The sequence below is a fragment of the Coenobita brevimanus genome, chromosome 51 (assembly GCF_032717465.1).
Source record: "Coenobita brevimanus isolate Jiangsu-jjx chromosome 51, ASM3271746v2, whole genome shotgun sequence".
Taxonomy (NCBI): Eukaryota; Metazoa; Arthropoda; class Malacostraca; order Decapoda; family Coenobitidae; genus Coenobita; species Coenobita brevimanus.
The window spans coordinates 24,862,399-24,880,965 of record NC_137004.1 but is presented as its reverse complement, the minus strand read 5'-3'; the positions used below and the strand labels follow the sequence as shown (position 1 = coordinate 24,880,965).

General features: G+C 41.7%; 1 protein-coding gene across 1 annotated transcript; it reads left to right on the top strand.

Annotated features, from left to right (window-relative positions):
* Positions 1–12,991: 12,991 nt before the first annotated feature.
* On the top strand, positions 12,992–13,963 carry LOC145400188 (uncharacterized). The gene has a single exon (XM_080272701.1). It carries the CDS (start codon positions 12,992–12,994, stop codon positions 13,961–13,963), a length of 972 nt encoding a protein of 323 aa, XP_080128827.1.
* The last annotated feature ends 4,604 nt before the right edge of the window (positions 13,964–18,567 follow it).

Genomic DNA, 18,567 nt, shown 5'->3' with positions numbered 1-18,567 from the left:
GTGACAGTGATAGTTCCATTTTTTCCAGAGAGAGAGAGAGAGAGAGAGAGAGACAGACAGACAGACAGACAGACAGAGAACGTTTGAAAAATAATTCGTATTTGAGAATGGTTAAAAAAAAAAAATAAGAAATGGGAAGAGAAGGGCAGTAATGTAGACAATAACAGTGGAAGAGCGAGTGACACAGAAGAGAAAGTCCTCTGATAACACCCCATAAGCCACAACCTGAATTCAAAGTCTTTATACAAGCGCCTTCAACCCCTCACTTCAGTGCTACCTAACGCAACTGAAGCGGGCATTATAAAGGGCAACAGCGTGACCAAGGAGGGCATATGAAGGGTTCAGAGGAAAATACGAATACCGAGACGAGGAGAGGAAGCGTAGAGCGCAACACACAGGAAAGCGGATGCACAGGCCACATCAAACTTCCCGTCCTCAATAGATAGTCCTACCTCTATACTGAAAGAAAAGCTTATTCTCTAATTACTGAAGTATAATAAATGAAAAGCATTAGACTCTCTTTTCCACTCTCCATGACGTTCGTGAATATCGAGCCTGTAGAAAATGTAACAGCACCTCTTAAAAAACCTGCAAAGCCTGTGGGAAAAATTTATAGGCAAGATACTGAAGCCTATAAGGGATATTATTTATCATTACATACGGACCCTTTAAATTGTTCCCTGCCCTAGCATTCGAACCTGCGTCCGCTGGGTAGTAGGGCACCTCTCTACCGACTCGGCCACTGCCTATCCCAGAATAAGGCAAGGGAGAACAAACAAGAACATTCTTTCGAGCCGCAACTGACAGGAAATTAGTGAGAGAAAAACATGGACTTTAGAACAAGACAAAGAACACCTATGATGGCATCACTCATCCCTGCAGTATTTTAAGACGAAAGAAATAATTAATTTCGAGTGGGAAGGTCCACTATGTCCGGGTGGAGGCTTGCCACTGTGCAAATTTCCATGTCCTAGGTAAAATGCAATGACCTGCATACCTGCTTGCCCTCCCCAGGAGCCGCCACCACCGCTGGGCGTCGGGGGAATCCCACCGGGCTTAAAACCTTACCCAGGTGGAGCTCTATCACTGTACAAAATTTTGCGTTCCTAAGGTAAAAACTATGGTCCTTACTCCATGAGAAATCTGCCTAATATGAAGTACTTGATTTGACGCCATTATACTTGTTTGCCATCAGTCCCCCAGTCTTTATGCTCTTATAACTCTAATTCATCTTTCTCCACCCCAAACTCACTTCCTTTCTCCATTTCACTGTTCCTTTCCATCTCATTCTTCCCTCTTCCTTCTTCTCTTTCTTTCCATTCCTCATTGTTACCTTCTGTCCTTCCTCCTTTATTCTTTCTGCAAACTCTTTTCTTCGTCTCCTTTTTCTTTTCGTTCCTTTCCTTTCCCTTCTACCTTCCATTCTGCAACTAATTCAACACACCACAAATCTCCTTCAGGCCATTAAGCCTTCGACGTGGCTCAAGACCTCTTAGGGGATGGATGCCTTTGCTCCCTGCTCCCTCCTTCACTCTCTCCTCTACTCTCTCCACCCGCATTCCCTCACCTTCCTTCCTTTCTTCCTCACTCTCCTTTTTCGACTTGTTTGTACTCTCCCTCCTCCCCGACTCACTCCTTTTTTCCTCCTCACCTGTGTGTACCGTTCCTCCTCCCTCATTCTTTTTTCTCCACCAATTTATATTCTTCCCCCTCCGTCACTCTTCTCTCCCCCATTCCCTTTCTCATTCTCTCCTTCCTTCCGTTTCTTTTTCTCTCCTCTCTTCCCTCGTTCTCTCTTCTCCACATGTTTGTACTCTCACTTCATACTTTTATCTTCAGGTAAATTTATTTCCCTGTACTGGAATTGTGTTTATTCTGAGGTTACAGCAGCTTCGGTCAGACGTGGATCATTTTCAGATCTGGAGGGACAGGAATAATTTATGTGCATTTATAGCGAGGACAGAGAGAGAGGGTGAAGGGAGGTAGAGAGGGTGAAGGGAGGTAGAGAGGGTGAAGGGAGGTAGGAAGGGTTGGTTGTAAGGGTAGGGGTGGGACGGAAGCAACGGGGTTAAGGTGTAACCGTTCAAGTAACGTAATGGAACGTTCCACCATTAACAGCTTCCAAACAAGAGTAGATGATAACCAGTTTGCAGCCCGGTTACTATGACCGCCCCAGTACCAGATATAATCAGTTATACAATACAAGTCGTTGAAAGCACCAGCAAAGACTAAAAAAACAGATTTCACAAGCATCCTCCTACATGAGGTATTATTGAGGACACATGGTTTGCTGCCTCACTTAAATCCTACCCCTTCCTCCTCTTCCCATCTTTATCTTGCTCAGCCATTACATAATAACTTCACACCACCATCCTGCCTGCCTCACGTGTAAAGACTAGGTATATATATATATATATATATATATATAGAGAGAGAGAGAGAGAGAGAGAGAGAGAGAGAGAGGATTAAGGCGTCTGGCAGTAGAGGGACAGACTTCGAGACACCCATTCTTAGCCACACGAATCGTCTGGCAGAAGCATGAATTAGTCACCATCGTTCCAATATGGTTAATGACGCCAGTTCCTATGTCCTTCAGGCCAAAAGTCAAATGAAACCGTCTGACAGTACCAAGAGCAAGTAGGATAAATCGGCAGCTAAATGGAGGGTTCAACTGCGTTAGCCCCCCAAATCGCTCCCTCTTTCTTTTCTTCTAATCTTTATTCACCATTCCCTTCATTCTCTCTCTTCTGTTCAGTCTAAAATCATTCCTTTTCGTTTCTCTCTCTCTCTCTCTCTCTCTCTCTCTCACCTAATGCTTTAATCTGCCTCCCTACCCACTCGTCCCATTTCTTCTTCCGTCCTTCCTTATCCCTTCTCTCTGTTACGTCTCTCGTTGTTTCATCTTGTCTACATTTCTCTTTTACCTTTCCTTCCTTTCCCCTCCTTTATTTTCCTCTCCCTTCAGTCATTCCCTTCCTTATCATTTCCTTTTCTTTCTCCTCCTTTCCTTTTTGCCTTTCCTCTTCTTTGTTAACTTCTCTTTGCCCCCTTTCCTTTCTTCTTTTCGTCTTTCTCCCATTCCATTTCCATTCCTTATATTTGTTTCTCTCCTTTCGCTTTCCCTTTTCTTTTCTCCCTCTTCCTTCCCGTTTTCCCCTGTTTTTCTTCCCTCTTCATTCTCAAGCCTTTCTCTTTTCGTCCCTCTCCTTTCTCTTTCCTTTCCCTTCCTTCTTCCCCGTTCTTAGAGGTTAGATGATGTAATGACGTCCGTACCTAATACATAACGGTTGGAAGCTCCCGAAGGCGACAGGAAATTAATGTAAAATGCTACTAGGGGATTAAGTTTGTCAGTATTGTCGACTTAGGTAACCTAGCCTCGAACCTCTCTAAGTTATTAACCCTTACTCCCTTTCCTTCTTCTTCCCTCTTCCCTTCTATCCAACTTGTTTCCTCTCCCATCTTTCCTTTTTCTCTCTCCTCCTCTCTTCAGCTTCTTTTCTCTCCACTCCTTCCCCGTCTCTTATTTTCCTCACCTTTCCCTTCCTTCCTTTTCCCCTTCCTCTTCTCTTTTGCATTCGTACATTTCATTCTATTCTTTCATTCTTTTTCTCCATTCTCTTTTATTTTGTCATTACATTTTTTTTCTTTTTCCTTATTTTCTCTCTTCCTTTTCACCCTCTGCAGTTCACCTCTCACCCTTGTCATTCCCATCCTTTCTATCCCTCTCTTTATCTTCCTTCTCGTTTCCTTATGTGTATCTTAATTTCTTTTCTCTCCCTTCCCCCATTCATTTTTCTCTCTCCCTTCCTCCCCCTCCATGCTTCTTCTCTTTATTTCATTTTCCCTTGTCATCACCCTTCCCCCTTCTCTCTAGGTTTTCGTTTCTATATCTTTGGCCGTTCCCTTGCTTTATTCTTTTCCCCTTTTCTTTCCTCTCTTCCTTCCTTCCTTCACTCCCCATTCAGCTCATCTTTGTTACAGTTTCTTCCCTTTTCTCACCATTTCCTCATTTTTTTGTCTTCATTTCTTCTTTCTCTGTCTCTTTTCTTTCCCGCCTTTCAGTTCATCTTCCTTCTTTATTTTCGCACTGCTTTCTCGCCTTCAAATCATCCTTTTCTCTCACTTACTTCCTTCTCCCTCTTACCCTCATTCCCCCTCTGCTCCCCTCATCTTCATCACCACCTCTACCACCTCATAACTCCACCTCCCCTGAACCATTTCTCACCACTGTGTTCATGCCCCATTATGCCTCATTCACCTCACCTCCAGCCCCATTGCCCACCTATCACCATGACCTCTCTTGCTTTCTTCCTTTTTACGGATCTCTTGGTCGTCTGTTTGTACGGAATCACTTTCTCTTGCCCATACTTTGCACAGACTCATTCTCTCCCGTGGCTTTAAGGGGAATTCCCAGTCGGAGAAGACAGTAGTGACAATGCAAGCGTAGGGCCTTATCTGGTGAAAATTGTTTCATATATACTTTAAAAGTAACAGGAGCCAGTGCAATGAAGTGAATGAACTGAAGCCTTTACTTGTCACTGAGAAAATAAACATGGCTGTTATCAGTGGCTCTTCAGTGAACACAGAAACTTAAGAAAATATGACCGAGTACTAGACCAAGAATGCCTTATTTCTTAGCTTAATTGCTGAGGAAAAGGTGGGGAAGTAAAATAAAGTACAGTTAGTTCTTACAGTGATGCAGACATTCTAGATGAAAAAGTAAATAAGACTTGTGGGTTGAAATAAACTACATCAGTGGCAGTTTACTATCAGGAACGATTTGAATGCTCATAAAATTAAACGGAGTATATAGTATTTTTTATCTGAGAAGAAGAAGGAACTATCAAATCGAACACAATGCTGTATCACAGAGTGCGGTAGCACTCCGTACGTAAGTAATAATGGCGCAGGTTCAGTGGCGTCCTCTCCTAGAGGATATAGGTGCATTCGCAGGAAAATGGTCACAAAGTTCTAAGCTTATGAACTAAAAGACCTTCGCTATTCAAGTGTAAAACTACTTGCAAAGTCTTGCTAACCTTCGTAGGAGTCGCAAAATCGAACCGCAAAAATATCCATTTTCTTCTTCTTTCTTTCTTTTTCATCAGTCATAACTCCAAAATAAAAAGTCGTACGCGAGCGTACTATACACCAAAACGCTGCTTGACAAGTGCAGATGTTTCTTCACGTATTTAGCAAAGTATTCAGGCTACACTTCGCGAGTTAGGGCCTGAAAACCGCATCGCGGTCATCCATAAGTACGCCATTTTGCGCAATATTGGTTAGCTACAGCTCGCCTACGGTTAAAGAACGTACCAAAACACTTCTTTTCACGGAAAGGCACCTTCGTTTTAGTCTTTCACTACGCTATACATGTAACAATCCAAATCTAACACTTCCTTTATGCATAATTATACAACACAAAAAGAACATAAACTAGAAAACACAAATTTTCTTCTAAAATGATTGTTAAGAAATAGGAATGGCAAAACTGCACAGATAAGAGATGAAAAGGGCATAGAAACAAGAGAGCATTCAGGATGGGAGGAGATTTGAACACCTGTACCCATTACTACATTCCACCAGCTACAAGTTTGTGGCTAAAGTGTGGAGTGTAGTAATGGGTATAGGTCTCCAAATCTCCTCCCATCCTGAATAATCTCTTGTTTCTGTGCTTTTTCCATCTCTTACCTGTGCACTTTTGCCACTCCTACTTCTTAACAATCATTTGGAAAGAAAATTTTTGTTTTCTTGTATGGTATGGGAGACTAATTTTGCCAGGAGAGACCAAACGGGGAACTGTGTGTGTGTGTGTGTGTGTGTGTGTGTGTGTGTGTGTGTGTGTGTGTGTGTGTGTGTGTGTGTGTGTGTGTGTGTGTGTGTGTGTGTGTGTGTGATGATGATGATGATGATGATGGTGTGTTGAGTGCTGATGTATTGTGATCGTGGTCTGTTGATAGTAGTGAGGGATTGGTGTTGGTGGTGGTGATGTGTAAGGTAGTGGTAATAGTACTGTGTCGAGTGGTGGTGGTGGTTGTGGCTGTAGTGTTTGGGGTGGTCGTGTGTGGGGTTGTGGTAAGGTGTGGGGTAATGGTGGTGGTGGTTATGGTGATGATAGCAGTGTGTGTGTGGTGGTTGTGGTGTGAAGGATGATGATAATGTATGGTGTGGCGATGGTGTTGGTGTGTGTGGTGGTGACGTGAGGGGTTGTGTTATGTTAAGTGGTGGTGATTGTAATTGTGGTGGTGGTAGTGTGGATAGTGGTGGTAATATGTGATATGAAGGTGTGTGTGATGGTGGTAGAGACAGTGGTACCTAGTGTGATGGAAATGCGTTGCGTGGTGGGGAGTAGGGATTTATGAGTGTCGGGGGGGATAGTATGTGTGCTGTTATATCTGTGAGCTCAGAGCATTGTGGTATATATTTGCCACAAATCCATTCCTATGAAACTGTTCAATTTGCCAAATTGGCTCTTTATTTACGATCGTGTGTGTGTGTGTGTGTGTGTGTGTGTGTGTGTGTGTGTGTGTGTGTGTGTGTGTGTGTGTGTGTGTGTGTGTGTGTGTGTGTGTGTGTGTGTGTGTGTGTGTGTGTGTGTGTGTGTGTGTGTGTGTGTGTGTGTGTGTGCGTGCGCGCATGAGCGAGAACACAGTCGCACTCTTCCTCACCTGTGCTTAGTTTATAGGAGAATATCCGATTATCACTGGTAGCCTAAGCAGTTATTTCGTATTGCTCTCTCTCTCTCTCTCTCTCTCTCTCTCTCTCTCTCTCTCTCGCTCTGAAAACAATCTAGAGCATGGGAAAAAATTATTCGAAAGAATAAGAATAGGGCTGCAGTGGAGGAGAAGGAAAAGGAAGGGAGGAGGAGGGGGAAGTAAGAATACATACGAATGAAGTTTGACGGAAAAGGATGAGAGAGAGAGAGAGAGAGAGAGAGAGAGAGAGAGAGATAATACCCGGGACAGAAAAAGAGACACCTAACCACTAGAGAGAATCAGCTAAAAAATACAAAGAAAATAGTTTGAAAATAAAGTGGTTGTCAAAAAATGGGCAAACATGTAAAGTGTAAGATATGAGTGCTTGGAGGTAAAGCATAAAGAAAAAGGCGAAGTAGTGAAAAACGTAGAGATGACAGCAACAAAAGAAAAAAGGAAAAAGAAGGCGGACAATAAAAGAGGAAATAAGGAAGATAAGTCAGTGTTTAGATGAAGTGCAAAGATAGCAATACAGATGAAAATGGAAGAGAAAGAGCTGGGAAAAAAAAAAAAAAAGCAGTTGAGCATAGAGAAAGAAAGGAGAGAGTAACTGAAAATATAACACTATGAACCCTTGGAGGACGAGAGGGAAGGAAGGCGGCGAAGGGAGAGATAAACTGGAGGGAAGAACTACGGGAGAGGGAGGGTTGGAGAGACGTAAGAGGAAGACCAGACGGAGGGAGAGAGAGGGAGAGAGTAGAAAAAGCGTAGTATCACACACACACACACACACACACACACACACACACACACACACACACACACACACACACACACACTCCCACATGCACAAACGCCACAAAAACATTCATACGTAGAGTAAACGCAAACATAGCGGAAAGCCCCACACCTAAGCAAATTGGCCTACATCCAAAACAAAATATGCACGCACACATACAAATATGCATACGACAGATAAAACGTGCACGACAGATAAAACGCACACACAGTAGAAAGTCGCACACAACAGGAAAACGCACACACACCAGGAAGATGACACTTCTCCACATCAACAGGAAAACCAGCACCACAAACCTGAAGGGAGCATAGTAAGGCTCGGACACGTAAAGGAGACGGTTTGTGTTTCTTCCTCTCACCTACTCTCCCTGGCCCTCTCTTATTCTCCCTTACCCTCTATGCAACTCCTACTTTCCCAGAGCTCTCCTTACTTCTCCCTACTCTCTCTGACTCTTTTTTCCCTGACTTTCTGTGACACTTCTAAGTACATTCCTGTTACCCTAATAACCTTCCCTAACTCAGTCCTCCTGACTCCTTCTCTCTCTCTCTCTAGTTTTTCCTGACTCCTTTTCTCTCCAGCTCTCTCTTGCTTCTCCATCCCTGTCTTACTTTTCATAACCTACTCCCTCTCATTCTGCTTCTCTCTGGCTCTTTCCTACTTCCTCCTGGCTCTCCTACCTTCACTTTTGCATTCCCTCTCACCACATTCAACCCGGACAGTTTGTTAATCTTTTTTTTATTCTCTCTTACTCTCCTTACACACACTTTTTAAAGTTTTCCCTCACACACTCCTACTGTATATCACACTTTCCTTGACTCACACTTCTGATCTCCAGACACACACTCATGCTCTCTTATCATTCTTTGTCACCTGTCCCTCTGCTCTCTCCCTACTCTCTCCCTTACCACCCTGAACCATTCTAACTCACCCTGGCTCTCTACTTCTCCCTGGCTCTCACTTTTACTGACTCTTATTCTCCCTCTTTCTTACTTCACCTAGCTCCTTCTCCTACTCTCCCGACTCTTACTCTCTCAGACTCGCTTAACTCTCTCCTACTCTTCCTGACTCTCTTCACAATCCCCCCTTCTCTCTCTCTCTCTCTCTCTCTCTCTCTCTCTCTCTCTCTCTCTCTCTCAATTCGGTTTCATTTTCTCCCCTGCCATCACCATCACCACAGCCGTTTAGGGTCTACTGTATATATCGCAGGAATGAGTTGACAGAGAGAGAGAGAGAGAGAGACCGTTCGTAATCCCCATCCAGGCTCGCATACTAGCTAGCCGTGGAACCAGACTCGTTTTTGAATGCTGAGGCAGGGAAAACAGAACAAGGGGATCTACATTCATAAACCTATTTGTGTGAAAATTGCCTGGCTATGCTTTTATCTTCACTCCTGCTGCTGTTAAACACTCCACAGTCAAAATTTTGTGATTATTAGAGAATAGTAAGACAAAACAAAATTATTTCTCACAAGAAACTGCCATGGAGTCTTGTTTGATATAATTACTTCTTCCCTTTAACGCTTATTTACACACACACACACACACACACACACACACACACACACACACACACACAAACTACATTTTTCCTCTCGTCACTGGGGTTGGTTTTTGCAGGGACGATAAGCGATGGCATGTGCAAAATTAATCCGTTATTTTCTTCTTCCAGCAAAACTAAAGCTTACTGACGAAGGGTAAAAAAGGAATTACAGGAAAAAGTGAGATTTTAGAATCTGCACTGAAAAAGGCAAAGCTGAAAAATTATGACATGAAGTCTGTAAAAGAAGAAGGGAAACTAGTGAGGCTTCTCTCTGAGAGCTGTCAGCAAGAGTGAGCATAGTGGAAAAAAGACAAGATTTAGTAGTTTTTACCTATTTGTAGAAGACGATAACAGTAATATTTATAAATGAATGAGGCTGAGAGTTGAGACTATTTCCTGGAAGTTGTGGCGGTGAAAACTTAATTGAATTATACAAAAAAGTATGAAAAATCTGGAGTATGGAGACCGGAAAAAAATATAAAAGCTCATGATAGGTTGACAAAGATGGCAACGGAAAAGCTTATAAAAGAAAAAGCTTGAAAGTGAGATTCATACCTGAAGCTGCGAAAGGAACAATACAGCAGAATGGTATTGGAAAAGCTAAGATAATGTAAGTTTGTGCAGTCGAAAACAGAACCGAGTGGTGCGTGAAAAGATTATATTAATACTTGACAAGCGATACGTTTAATAGATCGTGGAAGAAGGTAGCAAAAAAAAAAAATACTGTGACGCGATGTGAACTACAGTATAAAAATAATAATAATAAAAAAAAAAGAGCTGAAGAGAAAAATAGCTCGGACAGTGGAAAAGGATAGAGGAAGTGAGGTTTAAGCCAGTTGGTGAAAGGGAGTAACAAGGTATAAAAGAAAAGAAAAAATACTCTGTCGAGCTATGTGGAATAAAGCGTGAAGGAAAAAGTTCAGAAAAATACAACTTGGCCAGAGGAAAAAGGCAAGGGATGAAAAGCTACCAGATATCTGAACGGAAAAACAGAAAAATCTATTCGGTATAAGAGTTGAGTTGATGTTCGGGAGTTCTGCCTTTGCAACGGCACTCCCTGATGCTGTCTATGGCTTGAGCTTCGGCTAGCGCTTTACCCTGAAATTACAAAACTTCCATTTCTTTTTACCTATTCATTTCTTTATTTTCTCTAATTTTCCAAAAAGTATAGACTTTCTCTTTAGTTTCATCAATGTTATTATCATCAAATAGGTAATCACCAATCACATAATCTTCATTTTCCACATATGGTTTTTGTAGTTTCAAAATTTTCTTTCTTTCTTCATTGTATCCGGGGCACCATAAGAGGAAATGCTTCAGGTCTTCGTTCTCTGCTTCACACATCTTGCACTTAGTTTCTTCACCACTAAATCTCTTCCTGTCGCTTAGGTTCGAAGTGTTGGTCCTGCACTTGTATAGTGTGGATGATGTTTGCTTATTGTCATATGTGCTGTCTTGTCCTCCAATTTCTTGTCTCCACTCTCTGCAGATCTTCATAATTGATTTGCTCTCCATCCCTCTTTTCCACTCTCTTGTGTCCCATTCTTTCATTCTCTCTTTTATTCTCTCATCCGTAACTTTCATCCATTCCTTCCTGTGCCCAATCATTCTAATCCTTTTCTCCAAACCTTTCATCCATTAACTTACATTCTGTACTCTCATCTCCTCTATTATCCTTCTAAGCAAATCATTTCCATCCTCCTTCATACCATACTTTACATACTTCCACTGTGTTGCTATTACCCTAGCTCGTATGACGAGATGGGAATTACAGTGTGTCAAGCACTGTGGAGAAAAATAGTTTCGACAGCAAAAACATACGACAATTATGCATAAACTTGTACGAGTGGCCGCAGATGATAAGACCAAGCCTGTAAAAGAATAAAGCCATTTGATGCGATGTAAGCCGCAGATTTTTTTATGGAGAAGTTAAGGAAAGTAGCGTATAATATGGATAAGGCTGTTAGTAGGAGAGGATAATAGAAAAGCCAATATAAAGAAAGAAGGCTCCGTGACTCAACGTGAGTTATAGTGTCTGAGGATAAGAAAAACAGAAGTTAGGCAGTTAAAAAGAACAAGATACAGCAAGAAAATAAAGCTGAAGAAGAAGAAATACTGTAGAGAGAGAATGAAAACAATGACCTGCGTCTCAGGAAAACACTGAAAAAATTGAGGTCTGGACAACGACAAAAAGATAAGACTGAAAAACTTGTGCGAATTTGCTGAAGAAAATAACAGCAACACAAACCGAAAAAAACAATAAACAAAACAAAAAACAAAACAGAGACAAAACTGACACGATGCGAGGACTTCTCTTTCAACGTGTCTTTCGTCCAACCTCTGTGAATGTCTCTGCTCATGAATGAAGAGACAACGGGATAGAAGTTTTAGGCGACACGACCAGAGGATTCAAACCTGAGTGTGTCTACATATCGATCATGCCTCGCCTGCCCACAAGCCAGCTAGTCTTGGTCTCGCTCCTGGCTGTGGGACCTGCGATGTATGGTTTACTCTTTTTATTGCAGGTGAGGACGAGGAGGTTCTGTAAATCAGCTAATTACTTCACAACCATGGGTGCATTGTGTATTTCATCCGAGCCAGAAACCAAGTAACAGTGTAATGCATAAAAGCATCCTATCAGTCGGAGAGTTAAATAGAATGTACAGTAGATTACCTTTTTGACTGCTGAGGACATACTCACGTATTTTATTTGGAACAGAGCAAGACGATTCTGGCCCCTTACCTAGCAGTCAAAGGGTTAAAGACACACACACACACACACTAAAGATAATATAGTTTGCTACTGTATTTATTTATTTATTTGTAGCTTTGTCGTTTATGCCGTGGGCAGTTGAAGCTGCACCAGAAATAAAGAGGTAAGTGATGTTTAATAAAGCTAATTCACCAATAAAGACTCAGTGTACCACGGGCGACTGCAGTGCCAGATTTGGGGCAACAAAAAGAAACACTTTCGTTACTCTACAAACAATACATTAGGTCAGTGCCTTGGAAACCATACAGAACACCACCCTGCTCATCACTACTGGCTACACGAAAACCACTCTCAAAACTCAATCACATTCTGAAACTAAAGTCTGCCCTGTCAGAGACTACCTAGATTTGGGAGACACAGTTCTTTGCAGCAGCCTATGTCAACACACGACACTCCTTTCATTACCTGACAGATACACTCAACATACGTAAGCACATAAAACAATCAACAAACAAGCATTACGAAACTCTTTACAACAATATTCCACGTCCAGACATTCCTCCAACACTACTAATGAAGAAACACCTACACACTCACTGCACACGCAAGGCAGTACAATAACCTGATCATAACACTGTATTACAAGCCCCCTCCGGACATCTACCCATCATAGGTGTCCACAGATGATCGATTTCACCTGGCTAGGCTTGGTGCAGGACATCACTCAACCCTATTCATCTACCAGCTTAGAGCTGGGTTGAATGGAATCACACATGACAGGTACCCAGCTTGGAGATTTGGGCCACATAGCATAACACAAGTAATGCAGCACTGCACAACATATGCCACACTGAAACGCAGACACAACCTCAACGGTGTAGAGAACCTATGGGACAGCCCTACAGGGGCAGTTGTCTACCTACGGCCGACGGGACTTCTCGATCGGCCGGAACTTCTCGATCGGCCGGATAGGGGGTGAGCAATAACAACATACTGGTAAAGTTTAGAACATGGTTTGTGGTATTGATAAAAACTATTTGATAGAAAGAAACTGGTTGAATAAGCACGTTGCATTTCATTATACATAGCCAATTAAAATTTACACCATATGATGTAATAGTTTTTTTTTTTTTTTAATTCACAACCAATTTCAGAATTTATTAACGAATACTGCTGAAATATTTCAAATAAAGATTGTAATGAAATTGTTGAATAAAGTTTTCTTACATTAAAAAATGGGAAAGATTAATGTACTCAAAAGAGTGGTTTTTACAGACAGGAAGAACAACAGACGGCGAGACGTTAGCGAGGCTGGCAGGACCTCTCACGGCAGTAGATCCCTTAGTCTTGCAGGCCTTAAGGGAGCGCTACTTGGATCCCCCTTCGTCCCTTTCCTTCAGTCCCATCACGCACGCCTTCTTCTCCGACAGCAAAGAGGCGTTCACATGGCCTTGGATTAACCACTACCTTAAACTACTCTTCTCGGGCCAGCGTGGTGGTTTTTTTGTGGAAGCCGGGGCACTGGATGGAGTGTACTTGTCCAATACTTTGTGGTTGGAACGGGAACTCGACTGGACTGGACTGCTGATTGAACCAGATGAAGCGAATTATGCCGCGCTTAAGGAGAGACACCGCCATGCCTGGTCCTCCAACACGTGCATCTCCTCCGAGACGTACCCGAAGAAAACTGTATTCGTGTCACACTCAAGGAAGGCCAACTCCAAGATCCTGATGTCCCCGTGGTCGCACAGATCTCACGGGCATGAGCTGAGGCAAGACATAGATCAGAGTAAACACGATCTGACAGACGACATGGCGTATTCCAGAGTGCAGTGCTTTCCCCTAGTATCTTACCTGGTTGCTCTGAATGTGACCTCCGTTGACGTGCTGACCCTGGATATCCAAGGCACTGAGGTCGAGGTAATCACCAACTTTTTGGTCGCCTCGAGTGGTGTAACTATTAGAGTTATCGTAACGGAGAACGAGTACGATAATTTTGACGATAAGTTCCTGGGCCTGATGAAGGACCGAGGCTACGTGCTGCTGGCGGAGGGAAAAGACTGTGTTTTCGTCAGAAGAGAGGACCCACTCATGCAGCGACCAGAAGTCAAGTTTGTCCTCCAGTATTATGCCATGAAAAAACTTATGTCCACAACCATTTCAACACCAGACACGACTGTAGACAAGACTGAAAATACGATGAACGATGTGACGGCTTAGTCTTGCTCCTATTTACCTCTTCAACCTGTGTGTGTGTGTGTGTGTGTGTGTGTGTGTGTGTGTGTGTGTGTGTGTGTGTGTGTGTGTGTGTGTGTGTGTGTGTGTGTGTGTGTGTGTGTGTGTGTGGACGCTGATGTAAACAGCTAACTCGTTCAACTCAAGGACTTCTCGTTACATAGCTGTTTACGTGATAATGCCCCTCTTTAGAGTGCGGGTGAATGGATTTTCCTCAACATCATCTTATCTTTTGGAAAGAAACAAAGTTTACATGAGACCCTTAGAACAACAGGGACCTATCACCCAACCAACTTTTTTTTTTCTTTTTTCGTTTTTCAGGCGCCATACTTTTCTTATGTATAACAATAATCAGTCCCTTTTTTTTCCCCACTTGTTGTATCAAAACATAGTACACCTTCAGAAAGGAAATGTATGTTCCAGTATCCAGGCACGAATGCCTAAAAATACAATATTACTAGAAATGTCACTGTTATTTTGTCTTATATATGAGAGGGTAAATGAAAAAAAAAAAAAAGAATATCGTTTTTAATTAATATGAAAGGTAATAAAGTCACAACATTTACCTTACTTTTCAACATAGCCTACTCACCCTACATTTCCATGAACTTTTTTGTTGCGGTCTACGAGCTTCCTGGTTCTATGAAAAAAATGCATTTACTATGTAGATTGTACCCGTAGCCACGTATGGACCGCTTCTCTCACCGCTTCCATCACTACAAAATTGCCGTAATACCTCACTAAATGGTGTAAATTGATGTGGAAAAAATCTCTCACGTAAGGTTTCAGGGTCTCCATGACATTGTTATGGCCGCTACATGAGGGTGAATATTCTTAAGGTGCATGGGAACAGCTTCGGACAACCCCGACTGAGCATCGCCACATTTTTTTCAAGTTTAAGACTCTCTCCTTGTGTCTGTTTTTGTTTTTTCATCATGTAGCTAAAACTACCATATTGTGTTGAATTCCACGGTGAATTTCAGCAGGTCTGACCTTTTGCTCAGAGAAATCGTATCACGGTATGCTGTTTACCGATGCTAGACTCAGAAATAGCGCCTATGTCCACAGTAACCACCTGAGACCAACTGCGAACACTGATACTGCTGCACGATGCAAGTTCAGGTCTGTCAGAAAATCAGTTAAAGTCAATTACACTTGAATAGCTGCTATCGATTGCCTAGTTGTCTAATTCACACACTGCTTTTTTATTTATATATTTTTTTATTTATATATTTTCGTATCTACTATAAAGGTTGAGGTAGGACAGCGAACTCAATCAGGTCACGGATGTTTTTCTATACATGTTAACAACAATGTTTCTTGATTTCAGAGGAAGTTCTTGGATTTTTTCACCAACTTGTGTAGGCCAGAAAGGAACAGACCTTATTTAACGTTTACGTAAGGCTGTGAAGCCTATGCCCAGAGTCGAGCACATAGGAAAACTGGTCAAGGAAAAAATTACTGGAAGTAATTACAGGCTACCTAGGAGATCAGTTGCTCGTATGGGAACAACAAGTGATGTAACCGTGGTGGTATTGTTTAAAGGTAATACTTTTTGTCATTTCCTGTTCCTTTTTTTCCCCTGCCTTACTGTATGTATTAGTGATGAAAAATAATTATGATGATTAAGATTATATGACTGTAAAGTCCACTCCATAGTCTTAATTCATAAGAACAACTGATTCTATTCTTTATTTTTTTACCCAATAAAAAAACTAATGAAATTTTGTGCATAGGAGTTCATGGGCTATTATGTTAATTCACTACCAGGACGCTGTATTTTTTTCTGATATAAATAAAGCACTTAATGCTGAATATGCAAACTCATTCGTCCGGACTTCCTTTGTACTACAAAGAATAGTGTGAGGCGTATAACCACGGTATTTCTGATAGTTCTATTCAGCAAGATGACGTCTTTTCAGTGCATTCCAGCAGTACCAGAAGAGATGACTAACCTTGGGAAAGACTATTGTAGTAAAGAGGTTAAATTTTATTCCCAATATATATATATATATATATATATATATATATATATATATATATATATATATATATATATATATATATATATATATATATATATATATATATATATATATATATATATATATATATATATATATATATATATATATATATATATATATATATATATATATATATATATATATATATATATATATATATATATATATATATATATATATATATATATATATATATACAGTATATACCCATTACCCAACCCATTCACTATGATGATGATGATGATGTGATGATGATGATGATGAAGATAATGGTCTACACATGGGTACTCTTATGGCCCAGTTTTATATCCCAGTTACTCAAACAATTTTTTAGTGGGAAAGATGATAATGAGGATGGTGATCATAATCATGATGATGGCACATGTAAGTCTTTGTGCCCTAGGTTTACATCGTTATTGCTCAGTTCAGTTATTGCTGAATAATAGGACGATGATGATGATGATGATATTAGGGACAACGATCATCTATCTATCTATCTATTGCCAGACGCCTCAATCCCGTTTGGGGTGGCCACAAACAAATCGCCTCCAAGTCGCCCTGTCCCCCGCCATTTCACTCCCCTGCTCCCAACTCACACCCCCCTCTCTCATATACCTCTCCACCCCATCCCTCCATCTCATCCTCGGCCTCTCCCTCCTTCTTCCCCCCTCCACCTCACTCACATACACTCTCTTCGTCAGTCTTTCACCCTCCATCCTCTCCACATGGCCAAACCACCTCAGTGTGTCCCTCATAACGCTTCCTATCACATCCACATCCACACCACAACGCTCCTTTATATCCTCATTCGTCAGCCTGTCTCTCCACGTGACTCCACAGGCTCCTCTTAAATAACTCATTTCCACTGCTCTCACTCTTGACTTGTGTCCTTCCAACAACGTCCAAGCTTCACTTCCGTACGTTAGAGTTGGTATCACAATACTGTCATGTAGTAACTTTTTCACTTCCATGCTCACTTCCCTGTTTCTTATCACTGCTTTCAAGGAACCAGCAACCTTTCTTCCCTGCTGTACCCTTTCAAGCACTTCACCCTCCAAACCTCCATCCTTACTCATCACACTACCCAAATACTTAAACGTACTCACATTTTCCAATTCCTCACCATCCAACCTCACTGTACATTCACTAACTTCACCTCTCTCAAAGACCATTACTTTACTCTTCCCTACATTCACCTTTAGGTTCCGTTTCTTACACACTCTCTCAAACTCATCCACCAAACCTTGCAGCTCCCCTTCGTCTTCACTCAACAACACAGTATCATCTGCAAACAACAGTACAGGGAGTTTCCAAACACTATCCTCTCTCACCAGGGCCACTCTACCCTACCTTGTACCTCTTTTATTTCCCCATCCATGTACAGATTGAACAACCATGGAGACATGACACATCCCTGTTTCAAACCAACTCTCAAAGAGAAAAATTCACTTAGTTCACCATCCACACGCACTGCAGCCTTCGCACCATCGTACATACTCTTCACAGCATTCAACAACTTCCCATCTACTCCATATATTCTTAACACTTTCCACAATCCTTGTCTATCCACCCTGTCATATGCTTTCTCCAAATCCATGAAAGCCGCATACAACTTCTTTCCCTTCTCTAGAAATTTTTCCACTAAAGATCTAAGAATGAATATCTGATCTACACAACCTCTTCCCTTCCTAAAGCCTCCCTGTTCTTCTCCAACTAATTTCTCTGTTCTTTCTCTAACTCTGTCTATAAGTATCCTACCATACACTTTTCCTATTATACTAAGAAGACAAATGCCCCTATGATTACCACACACTTCTTTTTCCCCCTTTCCTTTGTACAAGGGAATAATTATACCTGACTTCCAATCCTCTGGGACTCTACCTTCCTCCCAGGCCAATCTGCACATCTTCCATATCCATTCTACTACTATCTCTCCCCCATGCTTCAGCATTTCGCCACACACTCCATCAATTCCTGGGGCTTTCCCCGATTTAACATTCTTCATTGCTTCCACAACTTCTATCCTACTGATTTCTTCCTGTCTTCTCACCTCCCTCCTTCTCCCAGCCATTCCCCAGCCACTTATACTCGCATTACTTCCATCCCCTACGTTCAACAATTCCTTAAAGTGTTCTCTCCATCTGCTCCCTTTTTCTCCCTTCTCCACTAGTAATCTACCATTTTTATCTTTCACTCCCCTGCTAACTTCACTTCCACCCTGTCTTACTCTTTTCACTTCTCTCCAGAACATTTTCTTACAGTCCCTCCACTTTACACTCAAATTCCTTCCAAATTCCTCATCCACTCTCTTCTTACTCTCTCTTACTAATCTTTTCACCTCTCTCTTCCTTTCCACATATAACTCTCTCTTCCGCCTCTCAACTTCTTCCACGATCAATATCAACTTCTTCAACAACGATCATAATATCAATATTTACTTGCTGTCGTGTGCAGTGTTTTCCAAGCTCGGTATGCAGCCTAAGTGAAGCCAGTGGACATTAACACACACATACTGCCTGGCATATTGTTTTCACACGTAAACACGGGTGCCATTTTTACGAG